This window comes from Exophiala viscosa (assembly GCF_022695815.1).
Source record: "Exophiala viscosa unplaced genomic scaffold EDD37scaffold_3, whole genome shotgun sequence".
Classification (NCBI taxonomy): domain Eukaryota; kingdom Fungi; phylum Ascomycota; class Eurotiomycetes; order Chaetothyriales; family Herpotrichiellaceae; genus Exophiala; species Exophiala viscosa.
Window position 1 is genome coordinate 1,403,675 of NW_026944355.1, and position 13,605 is coordinate 1,417,279.

Below are 13,605 nucleotides of genomic sequence, written 5' to 3' on the forward strand. Positions count from 1 at the left end.
GAATAGCCGGATAGTGGTGCTAAGGTCCTGGCTTCCAAGGCCCCATGAGTCATGTCCGCAATTTCCCGACTCTACTAAGATCCAGCAAAGCTTGGTGAACTTCTTTGGTATCTCCAAGACTTTTCCGCAATACGTGTCTGTTCTGCACTCGCGCCCGGCTTTTCTGGTACCATGCTTGACCGATATGAAGGGATACCGTGGCACAGGTTTATTGGGCTTTAAATGCGAGTCCACGCCAACCTGCGGACAGGCTCTTCATAATGATGCCTGGTCAGGTTTGTTTGTCTCCGCAGATGCATCGCCGCCATCTGCTGTGTACACCATGGGCAATCAAGGTCCTTCCGGGAAGACCTGAACCGCGTCCCAAGAAAATACGGGCAGAAATTTTGCCTCTAGGACTGTGGAAAGAATCTGGTCAGAACAGAGCTCGTACGGGCAGCCACTGAGAATCCGGACTGAATGCCTTGAGCTTTGCATCCGTTGGATCGCTCAACCGGCTAGGCCACTCCCATTTCATGGGTGAGGCTTCGTCCATGAGTACCGTTAATATACGCACCAGCACCGAAGACCCCATCGCCACTCGGGAACTCTGGTTCTCTGTTGTGCATCAAGGTAAGGAACCAGATTCTTTCTTTGAACCACATAAAGGACCTATACCACGTTCATTCTACAGGCAAGTGTTATTTAAAAAGCGACCTCCAGTCTTCTTTACGCGCATCCCAACCCTAATGCCTCCTTAACTATGCTGCCTGCAACGATAGATTCACAGCACCCTCCAGCAACATGTACGGCTTTTTCCAGACAGACTCCCAGCACCCTTCAGCCCGAACGTCAACAGCTACAAGACCGTCCACCACCGTGTCAAGATCAACAGGGTATACATTTATAGACGACGAATCCCCCCGTCTCAGTGTTGCCCTTGGACCTGAATTCGTCATTCCGGATCACCTTTTGTTTAGCGAGAGTACTCTCGTCGAATCCTTCTCTTACTGGGAAGGAAACAGTGGAATCAGCCTAGATGATTCAACTCCACCTCCTATACCACCAAAATCGATTCATCGACGACGACACTCTGCGGATGAGATGCTCTCCACCACGAATGGGGCGCCAAAGGGACATGTAGCTGACGCTCCCCGGGAACGCGATGGCACCGTGATGGGCACCTGCAAGAAAAACGCCTGGGGCTCAAAGTTCTCGGAGGACCTCCAGTCGGAAAGGCAGGAGATTCCACGGGGTGCTCCAGCTCCAGCCCCAGCCCCAGATGTACCACGACACGTCGCTTTTGCGGATAGCACTACGGTCGAGCCAGTATCACCTAGACGGACGCCCCTTCGATCGGATGCTTCGCACGGGCGTTGGCGCAGTCCATCGCCCTTCGTCGAAAGGAAATGGCGGGGTCTACGCCTGAAAGAACTCCTATGCATGGTGGACTAAATGCGGTCGTTGGCCTTGGAGGGTTCCGGGACATAGATTGGTGAGTTGGGCATCGGGTGCTTGTTGCATTTACGAGGAATTTGTACATAGCGGGTTCTACCACCAATAAACATGCTTGGCTGTGTTGAGAACCTGAAGCCCGGCCTCAACAAGAACATCAGAGTACTTGTTGCCATCGAAGAGACTGCCATCAATGATCTCGCTCTAATCTATGTTACATATGGGGCGTTCGCTCGGTGCAACGTACTCAGTCTGTGCCGTTGCGCAAAGGTCTTCCGCGCCTCGTTTGCGCCGCATCAGGGGGTTCGGAGGGCGCGTTGGGGTCAAGGCCAAGATCCAACAGGAGTTATCTCTGCCGTCACCAAGACCTCTCGGCGTGCAGTTGAGAAGCCGCATCACACAAGCAATACTCGGCCCTTGGCGGTCTGCCCTTCCGCCTGTGATGGACGGCGCAAGTCAACCACTAGATGACGTTAATCAACGTGACCTGCTGTTCCCACAGGAAGCTTGTGGTGCATGCAAAGAATTGATCTTGTTCCGTTCCCATGCACCCATCCGCATTCGATCTCCCTTACTCCGACCTTTTGGGCAACAGCTTCTTATCCAGCACAGGCTGTATCAGAGCAGCAACCCACTCGTAGGTCGTGAACAGAATACCACCCGCCAACACAGTCCGACCCAATCTCATGGTACTCCCCCTCCACAAACCCTTGACGCCATAATCCGTAATAACACTTGTAAAAGCCTCCTTGACGCCCGCTCCACGCACACTCTGCGCGCGCGTCTTGAGCGTGTCAAAAGGCTGCGTGACAAACACGACGATTGTCCCTGCAACCGCGCCATTCGCAAACGTCGTCGCAGTCGTCTGCGGAATATCTCGCAGTCGCTCAAAGTCCTTGAGCGTATTGTATGTGCCGAGCCGCACCGCCGTCGTGCTCGCCTGTTTGAGCGTAGTCGTCACATACCCGCGGTACAGCGCTTTTGTCAGGCCATGCTCCGCGATTAGAGTCTTCGTAGCATGCCAGGGACTCGTGAAGCGCTTGTCGTGCCGCGCGTCGTCGATCAGTGCCGTCTTGATACGTTCTGTGGGCGTCACGGCGAATGTGCTAGCCACCACGCCGGCTGAGATGCCTGCCAGCAGATTACGCAGGGGCGACAATGTGCCTGTCTCCGGGTCTTTGAACGCGGCTTTGATGCTGTCGAACGATATGAAGCGGATGGCGTCCTTGAGTATCGTGCCCGCGACGAGCGTCTCGCATCCCTTGTACAGGGATCGCGGACCTTCCTTTTCGATGACCGCTTTAATCACCTTGAATGGATTCTTGGTGGGGCTATCATCATGGAGTTGGACTCTGGTCTTTGCGAATTCGAATGCTAGTAGCCACCCGGCAACGTGAGATCAAGCTTGAATAGTGGTTTCCGCTGCGACAGGACAGCTAGATTGGGTTCGTAACTTACGATATGTTATAGTCGCCTCGACACCACCAGCTGTTCCTCCCGCAATGAGGGAGACGAGCGGCGTCTTCTCAGCGCCCTACAATGATACCGAGCTGTTAGCCATCTCTTGCGATGAACATTGGGATATTTGAATTCCGGGAAATGTCCGAGACGTACTTCACCGGAGACCATGTTGTCAAAGTATCCAGCTCGCACCCAATCCTTCTGTAGAAAAAGAGGAAATTCGACGCGCACCAGCACGACTTGCAAACGAGACGCTAGTAAGCCAGTTCTATTAGATTTATCATTATGCAAGAAACGAAGTGGTGGAGTTTACTATGGCGGTTTGCGTCAGGGGACTTTAGGGATGTATTTCGGCGATAGAAGAATGACGATGTTTGGTTTTGCTGCCTCGGGTATTCTCGGTTCACGTCTATCATCCAGCCTCGTCGAGAAGTTTTGCGCGCAGCCTTGTCAAGGTTGTGGGCAGTATGAGTCCTCACTCCTCAGTCATGGTTCCACATGCAAATTTCTAAGATAACATTGCTCGATTCCATAATTTACTACATGCACCACCTTGGACTGTGATCTCCTTTGTTGCTCTCCCGTGGCAAATACTCTCAAAAACATCGTCGCCTGGACCAGAAATGACAGCGAGTACACTCTCGATGGATCGGAGTCATTACAGCGTGGACACAGCTGTGAAACCCAGAGTATGGTACGCCCAAACATCATGAGGACCTCACGACGAGGTCTCTGTTGGGTCACTATTCATACGCAGTACAGCAGACCATGTAACATCCCATCTCTTGGGACATGACTGTCACCCCAGACCACTGTTAGTCGTGCCCTTCTTTTGCGCTTGGGTGGGAATGAAGAGTCAACCTGGGTACATGAGGACCAAAAAGTTGTCTCACTGGTGCTGAAAGGAAAGGTCCTCAGGGTCCAAGTATAAAGTGTCCTGATGCCGTCAAGAGACCATCTCATCCCTCGTCACAATCAAATAGCAAACCTTTACTGTCTTAACTAAACATAAAGACGCAGCGTCAGTGTCAAGATGGCCTCTCACACTTCGAGTTGGTCGAGCGTCGTGGTCATTCCTTCAACATCGGCTGCGAATGCACGAGATCGACATTCTGGTGACAATGACTCCTCAACTAGCCCGTTCTCATATGAAGAATTTTCAGCAATTTTAGATGAGCGGCGAGATGAGCGGCCATGGACACAACATATCGAGTGTACGACGGGACAAAGCACTCTCGATGATCAAAGCCCAGACGATAACCAGCTGGATGAAATGCTGGCAGCACAACACACCAGACGGGCGACAAGTCAAGGCGACTCCGATGAAATGTACTCTAGTGATAGAGATGTCAATAAGAGCGACGCCAGTGAGAGCGACCCAGATGCGAGCGACGGCGGCGAGAACACCCTCAGTGAAGATAAACCCAGTGAAAATGACTCCAACGATACCTCGAGCAGACAAGTGCCACCTCCGTCTCCTCTGTTTCTCAGACCAGGAGATCCACGTCTGTTTCGGGAAAGCCCCAGATTGCATGAAATTGGCAAGTTGCAAACCCCTAGCTATCCCTGGCCTCAATCCGAAAGTCTGCAGCATCGGAAATCCTTGAGCACCAAGATATACGAGATGATTGACGGCTTGCGAGCGGCCCAGCTAGCAATCACCATAGCTCTTGAGAAGGTGAATATCCCAGCTGTACGCCACATCGAGAAATCATGGAAGGGAGTCTTAGAGGTGATGTCGGACGTCGCCCTCAATTTGCGTGGGCTGGACTATCATGTTTGTAGTGGCAATATCCCTCATCACGCGAGCTTCTTCTGGATGGACTCATGGGCTGTGTTGGACTCTGTTGAGGATTGCAATAGACGCTTGTGGCATCTGTTGGACACCATCGAGGAGAATGTTGCCAAGTGTGCGGACTACAATCAGCAGATCTTAGGCATGCGGTTGAGCCTGTTCGCGCAGAGGCTGGAGTCAGTGGGGGTGGACTACCTCGATATAGATAGGTACGTGTTCGAGCTGATAGGTTGTGCAGGGGACATCGAAAGAAGCAGAGTCGCGCCGTTCATGGCGCCGCAGGGTCCTCGGAACTGCAGGGTTTGGGGAGATCGTTGCATTTACCACAGGCATGGGCACTGATGGAGAGGCAGTGAGCATGCTGGAATGACTGTCCATTTTTCGCATCTGTGAAGCAGAGAGATGTCAGCAGTGACGAATTTATTCCTTCCTCTGCATATGAATGCCCAGTAGGAGCCTGTCTTCAGGAGGTTCGACCAGATTGAGTAGCCCGAAACAACATGTGCATCGCTGTGAGCCACGCAAGGATCTCAGAATGAAGTGTTCCAGTGCTTGTCCGTCGCTACATCATGATCATGGCAGCAGACGCTGCTGTTTGACATTCGAAGGCGACCAAGCTGGTGTGGAAGTGGAAGTCACAGTTGACGCGCTCCGCGTTTCGCGTAAACATGGTGTGGGGGCGCATCTATATCTTTCGTCAACGACCTCCAAGAAGTCTGTTGAAGTGCGTGCTCCTACATTTGAGGACATCTGTCGCGAGTGTGCTTGATCGAGATATACTCTGGCATAGAAGGCCTTGCACTGCAATGCTCACATGCTGTATGCCTACCAGTAGAAACTCTCTATGACGCCCCGACCACAAAACATGTCGTCATGACGGGCTTTGATCAACATCGGACACTAAGGTGCACTTCGTTCTTTTGACAGTGGTCTCCGTGCTTGATCAGATAATGCGTCGACTGGTAAGTCTGTCTCGTCTACAATCATACGGCATCCCCCCAAAATCAGCACCTGCATTCTACGTCCGAGTCCGTACAGCTAGTCATCAGGCAAAGTCAACCATGGATCAAACCACACAAGACCTCCACAAGAACTACGAGCCTCACCCAAACCCTCACAAGCTCGCCGGCGACGACGCCGATCCACGTAACGTTTCCAAGAATGTCGACTACGAACCACATCCAGAGCGCTCAGTGTCCATCTCGCCCGAGCACAAGAAGATAGTCGACACCATAACGCGGCTATACTGCGGCAGCGCCAGTGAGGATGACATGCAAGTTTATGCGGCCAAAGCCATCTACGACGACCCTCTTTCGTATTGCGATACCCGCTACAAGATTGCCGGTCAGTGGTACGGCTTGCCCAAGATCTTTGCGAGTCTGCGTACCATAAAGACCGAAGTAGTCAAGGACACCCCCGAGGAAATCGTGTTCAAGCTGAGACAAGAGTATACGCCGCGGGTCACACATACGAGTAAGACGGTGGACAGCCTGGTGAGTCTCGGCCTGGACGAGGAAGGCAAGGTCAGATATCACAAAGACATGTGGAACGAGAAAGACTACAGCCACGAAGGATTCGGCAAACTTATCAAGAAACTGAATGGCGATTATCTGACAACGATCACGCAGCCTCCCAAACGGTTAGATGAGTAAATGCCGACTCATGAAGTTTTTATGATTCGGATCGGCTTCTCGGCTTGCTTATGTGCCAGAAACTGCATTCATGTCCAGCGTTACAAATATCATATTCCGCCAAAAATATCAAGGGTGTCGATCGGGACTGTCAGCGAGATGGCCTGCGCTTCAGCCAAGATCGAATCTGCGTCTCGGTATGGGGAGTCGTGGCTGGCGGCGTACCACGGTTGGAGATGTTCTTGTCCAGGTGCAACTGCAGCCCAGACTGGTGGGGGATGTCGTACATCCAGATTCGTTTCAGGGGTGGGATAACCTGTTGATAGACCCAGTGCTACCGCGTCGTCTTTCGACATAGGGCGTCGTAGAGGGTCTGCAGGCAGAGAACCCGAAGCACTGCATGGGCATAACCCGGGGGTGGTTGCCACAATGTGATCGACGTCAAACAGAACCGTGTGCGATAGCTGTTGAATGAGCATCTTCAAACACAAGAATTAGCTTTCGGCCTATTATACAGTAGTGCCCGGCATGCAGCCTCAGAGGTGACTTACCTTGATGATCAGAAGGCACTTGACGGCACCATTGTCGTAGCAGCGCATTGTAGCCAACAGCCTGATGCCGCGCTCCGACTTCTTCCACGCGTTGCTCGGTCGTGAAGTGCCAGGATGCGTAGCTATGAGAAACAACAGCGATGAGACAGCGAGGTAGAGCGTGTAAATCGTGCTCCAGGACGCGGGACACAGTAGGCCCCGTTGATACATGACGTCCGTACGGGAGATGGTTGTGCCCGCCACCTTGATGCAAGCCAGCGCATGCTCGGACTGGGTCTTGGTGATGGCTGAGCCCTTAGCCATGGGGATGAGGTAGTGCAGGAATGGCTGGTATAGGACCAGTTGGCCGAAATAAAAGGTCATTTCCAGTGCGAATTTCATGCTGTAATCTAATGAGCAAAGTAACGCCACCGCAAGATGTAGAACTTACGTTGCAGACGCCTCAGGATCTTCTGGGAGGGAGGGCAGACTCGAAAGCCCCTTTGCCCATTTTCGAAACTTCTCCTCGACACCGTGCAGCGTTTTGATGTCGACGTCGGTGAACTCGAGCTCGTTCTCCGCCTGATTGTGTTTTCGATCCGCCCCAGCAAACGTTGTCTGAAGACCGGTGGCCGTGATGCTCAAGAGCTCAAGGTGTTTCGCCGAGGCAGAGAATTGGGCGCGACTTTCCGCCGTAACGTCGAAGGGGTAAGGTGATCGCCCACTCGTGCTGGGCTGCAGCTTGGTCATGATTTCAGGGTCGATGCATTCTAGATCCACGAAGCCTGGTATGTCCAATACCAGGCTCACATACAAATCTAGCTGCAGGAGACTGACGAACAACCTGTTTCGCGTGTCTCGCTGAGCGGGCGACAATATGATCCCTTCCTCGACTCTTTTGTGCAGACCCAGTCGCAGAGCCGTGGAGCAGGCTACACCAAGATAGGCGTGAGCCGCTGTTATGCGCGACGTGGAGATCAGAAAGATGGTCAGACACATCAGCGTCTGTAGGGATATCAGGTCAGAACACTGAGTGATATCGAGTCTTTCCTTTGCTAGAAGAAAATGCTTAGTCCTGTTCGGTCAGCAAGTGTTTATGCACCTTTGAGGAAGACTTACGCTTCTGCAACAGCATACTCGCATCCATATTGTTTGCGGGGTTCGATGTCAAATAAAAGGCCCAAGCCGACAACAGCGTGGAATAATGGCATGAAAGCCTGGCTTGACGTACTAAAGGCGACCGCCGCCTCATTGTAAAGCCGGTAGACCATATCCCGAAAATTTGCCTCGTGCAGGAACGACACTAAGGGATGGCATCTTGTGAACACCACTCGAAGCAGGTCCAGTGTAGTAGCTTGGTTGGGCAGAGGCTGACTTCTCGCATCAACCGCCAGTGACTCCATCCCCTCGAATGGCGCTTCGAATAAATCAGTGATCACCTTCCTGATGTCGACCATCAAGGCAACATTCTCTGGCGTCGTCCGAAAGAGTTCGAGAGTACGCAAGACAAATGAGCATCCAGAGTAAGATCCGTAGAAACTGGTCTGCCAGGGACCGTGGGCAAAGCTTCGACCAGAGTTGCCCATCATGCTGTTCAATCGAGAAGACTTGGCCTCGTCCTCGTCTGAGCTTGAAAAGCCGTCGTTGGGCGCGGGTAAGGACAGATCCACAGTCTTGAGGATCTTGTCGACTGCAGATGACGAAGTGGTCGCATTCTCGGCTTTGAGGTTCTCCAATGCCGTGCGAACACTACGCAGCCGTGATTCCAGTATGCGAATCCTCTCTGTAGGCGTCTGCCTGGGTTTCTTCCCAGACTCGTACGAGCAGACTTGTGAGTGTCAGTAACATTCATTCTGTCCTTAGGAGCAAGACAATAATGACAGCAGGCCGCAGGGCATAGCTTACTATTCTGAGTGAGCGTGCAGGGTTGGCATGGTCGTCGCCCGTCACATTTCACTTTACGTAATCTGCATTCATCGCACGCCCGTGGTGACCGTCTATGGTGCCCTTTTCGAAAGGCTTTGGAAGTCCCCTTCGTCTTGGCTTCTTGGTCGTGCTCCTGCGACATGGGAGCCACCAATGATAGAGAAGGCTGCCAATGCTGTGGACAAGGACAAGAACCCCGGTGGCGGAGGTCTCGGAAAGACGGAACCACGAGACATGTATGAGCAAATTCGCCAAGGTCTCACTCAGCCTCGGCAAGTTTGCGCAGGTCCGGGATGGGACAACCCTGAAAGAATCCGACCAGTTCAGCCACCAGTATGCTCGTATATGGGTACTCAGGAGTAGTTTTCTATCACGGAAAGTGTTGTTCTCTGTGATCCCTTTCGGCCATGTTCAGCACTCTCAAGGTTGAAGCATTGCAGAATCTATACGGAATACGTGGGGTTGTCAGGGGTCGCAGCCTGGCTATCACGTGCCTTAACGCTGAAATCTACTGCTACTTAACACCGTCACTCACCGTCCATTAATCGCTGCTTTTTTGGTATTGATGGAGGTGGTTCTAGAGCAGATGCAGCTGTCATAGTAAGGCCTCGGCTTGGGTTACTGGCCAAAATGTCATACCCTCTAAAGACTGTGGAACCCTACCTTTCTTGCAGTCAGTCTACGCATAACAACCTGATTGTGTTGCGACAATGAATATTACGTTCCACTCAAACTGCCTGTGGCGAAACTTAGACAGTGTGAAAGTGCATGAGCAAAGGATGATGCGCCCGTCATCAGGTGAAGCAAGGCTGAGAAGCAGTCTTACCCCGCAAACTTGCCATGGCTTGGACTAATCACCGCCTTGGCAAGTTTGACATTTGCGGACAGTAATTCTACGCGTGATTTCAACCCCTTTATCAAACGACGCGTCTCTCCGGCTGCGCACGCGCAAATTGAACTCAGCACTACCAACACTGACCTCACCGATGCGGTAGTGGGATTTGAACTGAAAACGCACGTCAGCTTCTCGCCTGACGCGTCGTTCCTGTGACCGTCAACAAACTCGCGATGGCAATCGACAAGAACATTTTCTCTGCGACCTACAGCAATGTGACTAACCTTTCCTTGTTCTCCACCGCACAGCAGCTAACACTGTATCTGCAGGTTCCCGTCTATGAGCTCAAGATCGGCAATGACCATGTCATGCGACGACGGTCGGACGAATGGGTCAATGCTACTCACATCCTGAAGATTGCCGGCTTTGACAAACCAGCAAGAACCAGAATCTTGGAAAGAGAAGTGCAGAAGGGCGTACACGAGAAGATCCAGGGTGGCTATGGCAAATATCAGGGCACATGGATCCCTTTGACAGAAGGTCGTTCGCTTGCCGAGAAGCATGGCATATTCGATCGCATCTCTGCCATCTTCGATTTCGTCCCCGGCGACAAAAGCCCACCTCCGGCGCCGAAGCATACTACTGCTGCGTCGAACCGTCCAAAGCAAACCAAGCAGTCTGCTCCCAAGAAGGTGGCTGCGCAACCTGGTCAGTGGGGCTTTGCCTATTCCGAGATACTCGAGCTAATTGTTATCAGTTCAATACTACCAACCGATCGACACGTTCGACGGCGCAAACGGACAAAATAACGCAACAGAGAGTCGTGAGCGCTCGCCCGAGACTGCATCATTCATGGCAGACGAAGAATTTCTCCCTCTATCACAGAATTCTGCTGCTTCAAGAAAGCGGAAACGAGATCTGGAAGAAACGATCGTCACTGCTTCGGATCTCGACCACACCGTGTATGGCGACGAGCTGCTGGATTACTTCGTGACTGCTGGTGACGACCCTGCTGCGTCGAACATTTTACCTCCAGAACCTCCTTCGGATTTCGACGTGGATAGACCGATTGACAACCTCGGCAATAATGCTTTACACTGGGCATGTGCAATGGGTGATGTTCAAGTTGCTCGTGACCTTCTCGCACGAGGCGCCAGCCCTGCAGCCCAAAACGGGAGTGCGGGAGAAACTCCATTGATTCGAGCTGTCTTGTTCACGAATAATTACGACAAGCGAACATTCGCAAAGATAGTGCAGGCATTATCAGGGACCATTGTCGAGCGTGACTGGCATGGGGCTACTGTTTTCCACCACATTGCAGAGACAGCACGTATCCGCGCAAAGTGGAACTGTGCGCGCTATTACTGCGAGGTCCTGATCAACAAAATGCAAGAAATGGGTTCGAACTATGTTCAGGCCTTGCTCACCTCGGTCGACGCTCAGCATGACACAGCAGCACTACGCGCCATCCGCAATGGTTGTGTAAAGGTGGCAACATTTCTTCTGAACCACTGTCCGGAAGCAGGTGATATTCCAAACCTGAAAGGTGAAACCGCAAATGAATACCTGAGAGCACTACGCGAGAAGAAAGAAAGCCTGCAACAGCCTGGATCGTCTCCACCACGTACGGGAGAGTCTTTCACTGCTAAGCAAGCACGACGGAAGCGTCAAAAAGATGCTGTGTCACGTGCAGCTTCCCTGGTCCTCGATAAGATCGGACCCCTTATGGACGAGGGCAGCTTCAGGTTGGCCGATATGTACGACTCGCAGATGACCGAAAAAGACACCGAGATCACAGAGGCCAAACAAGCATTGACTGACTTTGAAGGCCAGCGACACAAGATTCGGCAAGAAACGTTTCTTCTCATGGCCAAGGTTGAAGATGCTTCCAAGCTCCCTGCACTTCGGCAGGAGTACGAGGTGTTGCTGAACGACATGCAGTCACTTCTTGAACAGAAAGAACACAACACGCTTCAGAACGAGATATTCCAGCAAGACCAGCAAGCCAACCCGCAAGCATTCCGCTACACGAACCCTCAGCCGCTTAGTCCAGATGAGGTGCGAGCGGCATTGCCGTGGGCTGTCGAGCTGAACCAGCAACAGGCTATGCGCCAATATTGGGTGAAGAAGATTGCTCAGTTGATGGGAGAGGCAGGGACAAGTGAGAAAGTGGGCAAACACAGAAAACTGGTGGCAATAGCGACAGGCATGAAGGAAGATGAGCTTGACAATATGTCGGAAGAGCTGCTGGAGAGTTTGCAGGCCAATCAGGGTCATACGCCGCAAACTCCTCCGCAAATGGTGTAAAGTGGTGTACGCTCAGATGTTATGTTTACGACATGAACGAGACTATGAAATGCAATGATATTCTACCTCGCAGGAAGCTAGGGTGCGTGCCAGCCAAAGACCGAGGGTTTTCTTGTTGTGAACCTCATCGACCGCCAACAGGAGTAGATCATCCGGAGTGGGAAAATGTGTAGGAGAATGCGAATACCGGTCAATCTGTTGCTGTCATTTCCCTGTACGACCAAGACAAGGCTTCCAAGTCTCGTCACTACCGGGTTCCGCACCGCTCGGCCATATCGGATCGTCCCTGAAGAATCTGAACAGTCCGTTCTTTGCGCCAGGCCCCAGTCGTCGAGGACCTTGGCCCGCGATACCATGTACGAGTTTGGTGTGTGGCTGGATTCTTACAATACGCAGGTATCTGCTGCTCCGGTTTCGCAAGCTCGGTGTTGCCCTTCTGGAGCGCCCTTTTATGCCTATGGTGCTATGTATTGGGGCCAATAGGTGAGTTGAATTCGCTCAGAGGTGCGTTCGACATTATTCTGTTGTGGATGTCAACAACCACCAGGACATGAAAGGCCAGCAGACGGGCAGAAGCCGACAGAGAGGCAGCAGCAACCAGGTGGTCAGCATGGTGGAACAAGCGATGCAGCTGGGCATCAACAACCAAGTGGTGAAGAAGATCAAAGATACGATAGAACAGAGCATCAACAACCAGACAACAACCAAGGTGGAGGCAGTGCTACAGCAGGGCATCGGCAACAATGCCCGCCGTCCTAATGGAAGGAAGCCGCAACATCAGCGCCTCGTGGATGGCATATGCCGACTCGAAAGACCTTGTCGCAAGTCTAACTGGCCATACAGGCATGACTCGATGTGTAATTGTCGTCCGCTTGTTCCCAGTGATTTCGTGATATGCTCACATAAGATTGACGTCCCCCTACCAAGCGACAAACCTGGAATCTGAGGACTGCTGACATTGACTGGGTGGAACCGTATGAGTTGCCTTTGGGTTATGGAGGCTGGTTGCGTGTCAGCTTTGGACAATTTGACGTCGAACGACTCTTACCACGGAAACCGTAAGGACGTAAGGGCAAGTGTTTCTTTTCACATCTTCGCCTTCACCATCGTGGTAATACGACTTTATGAAGCTGCTAGCATTGTATGAACCTACCATCGAGTACATCAAATAGCAGTGTAGACAAAGTCCTGACCTGAGATGTCGTTGGTGTACTCCTATCCCCACAATATAGTCATAAGTCGGTGTGCAGCTGCTGTCCACCTCTCTCAGCCATATGGCTTCATATTTCTGGAGGGACAGTGACTCGGTTGTAAGTCATGCTGATGAAGAGGTTACATCACACCCCGCAGGTGAGATTTGTCAAAGACACAGGCATGAGAAGTGGAAAAGAATCTCTGTTGGATATCAAGGGCTCCTGGGAGGGAGCCAACTATATACTATAGGAGGGCACCTAGGTGGCCAGAGAGTCACGTGATTAGTAATGCAGAGGGCTGGAAATGCATAAGTCTGACACTCCCACTCATTCCATGTCCTGGAATGCCAATCACGTGATTTAAGGTGAACTTGGCCAATAGCTAGGTAGTCGATAGCAAGGTCAACTGGCTGACAGGAGGGTCAACTGGTAGGGTGCTCTGACCAGGTCCCATGGGGTTCCTGTATGTGAAATTTGGTCCTCACACGTTGCG

At 52.0% G+C, this 13,605-nt stretch overlaps 6 protein-coding genes across 6 annotated transcripts; 4 read left to right on the forward strand and 2 right to left on the reverse strand.

The window, feature by feature from the left end:
* Window positions 1-614: 614 nt before the first annotated feature.
* On the forward strand, window positions 615-1,539 carry EDD37DRAFT_330230 (uncharacterized protein). Its single transcript, XM_062811557.1, has one exon. The coding sequence runs from the start codon at window positions 784-786 to the stop codon at window positions 1,432-1,434; it is 651 nt and encodes a 216-aa protein (XP_062671974.1). The 5' UTR covers window positions 615-783; the 3' UTR covers window positions 1,435-1,539.
* A 466-nt stretch (window positions 1,540-2,005) lies between these two features.
* On the reverse strand, window positions 2,006-3,063 carry EDD37DRAFT_607670 (MC family mitochondrial carrier protein; the record flags this gene model as incomplete). Its single annotated transcript, XM_062814986.1, has 3 exons — window positions 2,006-2,808; window positions 2,893-2,968; window positions 3,049-3,063. The coding sequence occupies 3 exons, from the start codon at window positions 3,061-3,063 to the stop codon at window positions 2,006-2,008; spliced, it is 894 nt and encodes a 297-aa protein (XP_062671975.1).
* A 704-nt stretch (window positions 3,064-3,767) lies between these two features.
* On the forward strand, window positions 3,768-5,309 carry EDD37DRAFT_330259 (uncharacterized protein). Its single transcript, XM_062811558.1, has one exon. It carries the CDS (start codon window positions 3,929-3,931, stop codon window positions 5,030-5,032), a length of 1,104 nt encoding a protein of 367 aa, XP_062671976.1. The 5' UTR covers window positions 3,768-3,928; the 3' UTR covers window positions 5,033-5,309.
* A 442-nt stretch (window positions 5,310-5,751) lies between these two features.
* On the forward strand, window positions 5,752-6,342 carry EDD37DRAFT_648537 (uncharacterized protein; the record flags this gene model as incomplete). The annotated part of the gene is made up of 1 exon (XM_062818025.1): window positions 5,752-6,342. The coding sequence occupies one exon, from the start codon at window positions 5,752-5,754 to the stop codon at window positions 6,340-6,342; it is 591 nt and encodes a 196-aa protein (XP_062671977.1).
* Window positions 6,343-6,431: 89 nt separating this feature from the next.
* On the reverse strand, window positions 6,432-9,376 carry EDD37DRAFT_648538 (uncharacterized protein; the record flags this gene model as incomplete). Its single annotated transcript, XM_062818026.1, has 5 exons — window positions 6,432-6,800; window positions 6,873-7,254; window positions 7,303-7,926; window positions 7,971-8,679; window positions 9,313-9,376. The coding sequence occupies 5 exons, from the start codon at window positions 9,374-9,376 to the stop codon at window positions 6,432-6,434; spliced, it is 2,148 nt and encodes a 715-aa protein (XP_062671978.1).
* Window positions 9,377-9,541: 165 nt separating this feature from the next.
* On the forward strand, window positions 9,542-11,958 carry EDD37DRAFT_330335 (uncharacterized protein). Its single transcript, XM_062811559.1, has 4 exons — window positions 9,542-9,575; window positions 9,648-9,887; window positions 9,942-10,320; window positions 10,370-11,958. Exons 2-4 carry the CDS (start codon window positions 9,846-9,848, stop codon window positions 11,917-11,919), a joined length of 1,971 nt encoding a protein of 656 aa, XP_062671979.1. The 5' UTR covers window positions 9,542-9,575; window positions 9,648-9,845; the 3' UTR covers window positions 11,920-11,958.
* Window positions 11,959-13,605: the final 1,647 nt, after the last annotated feature.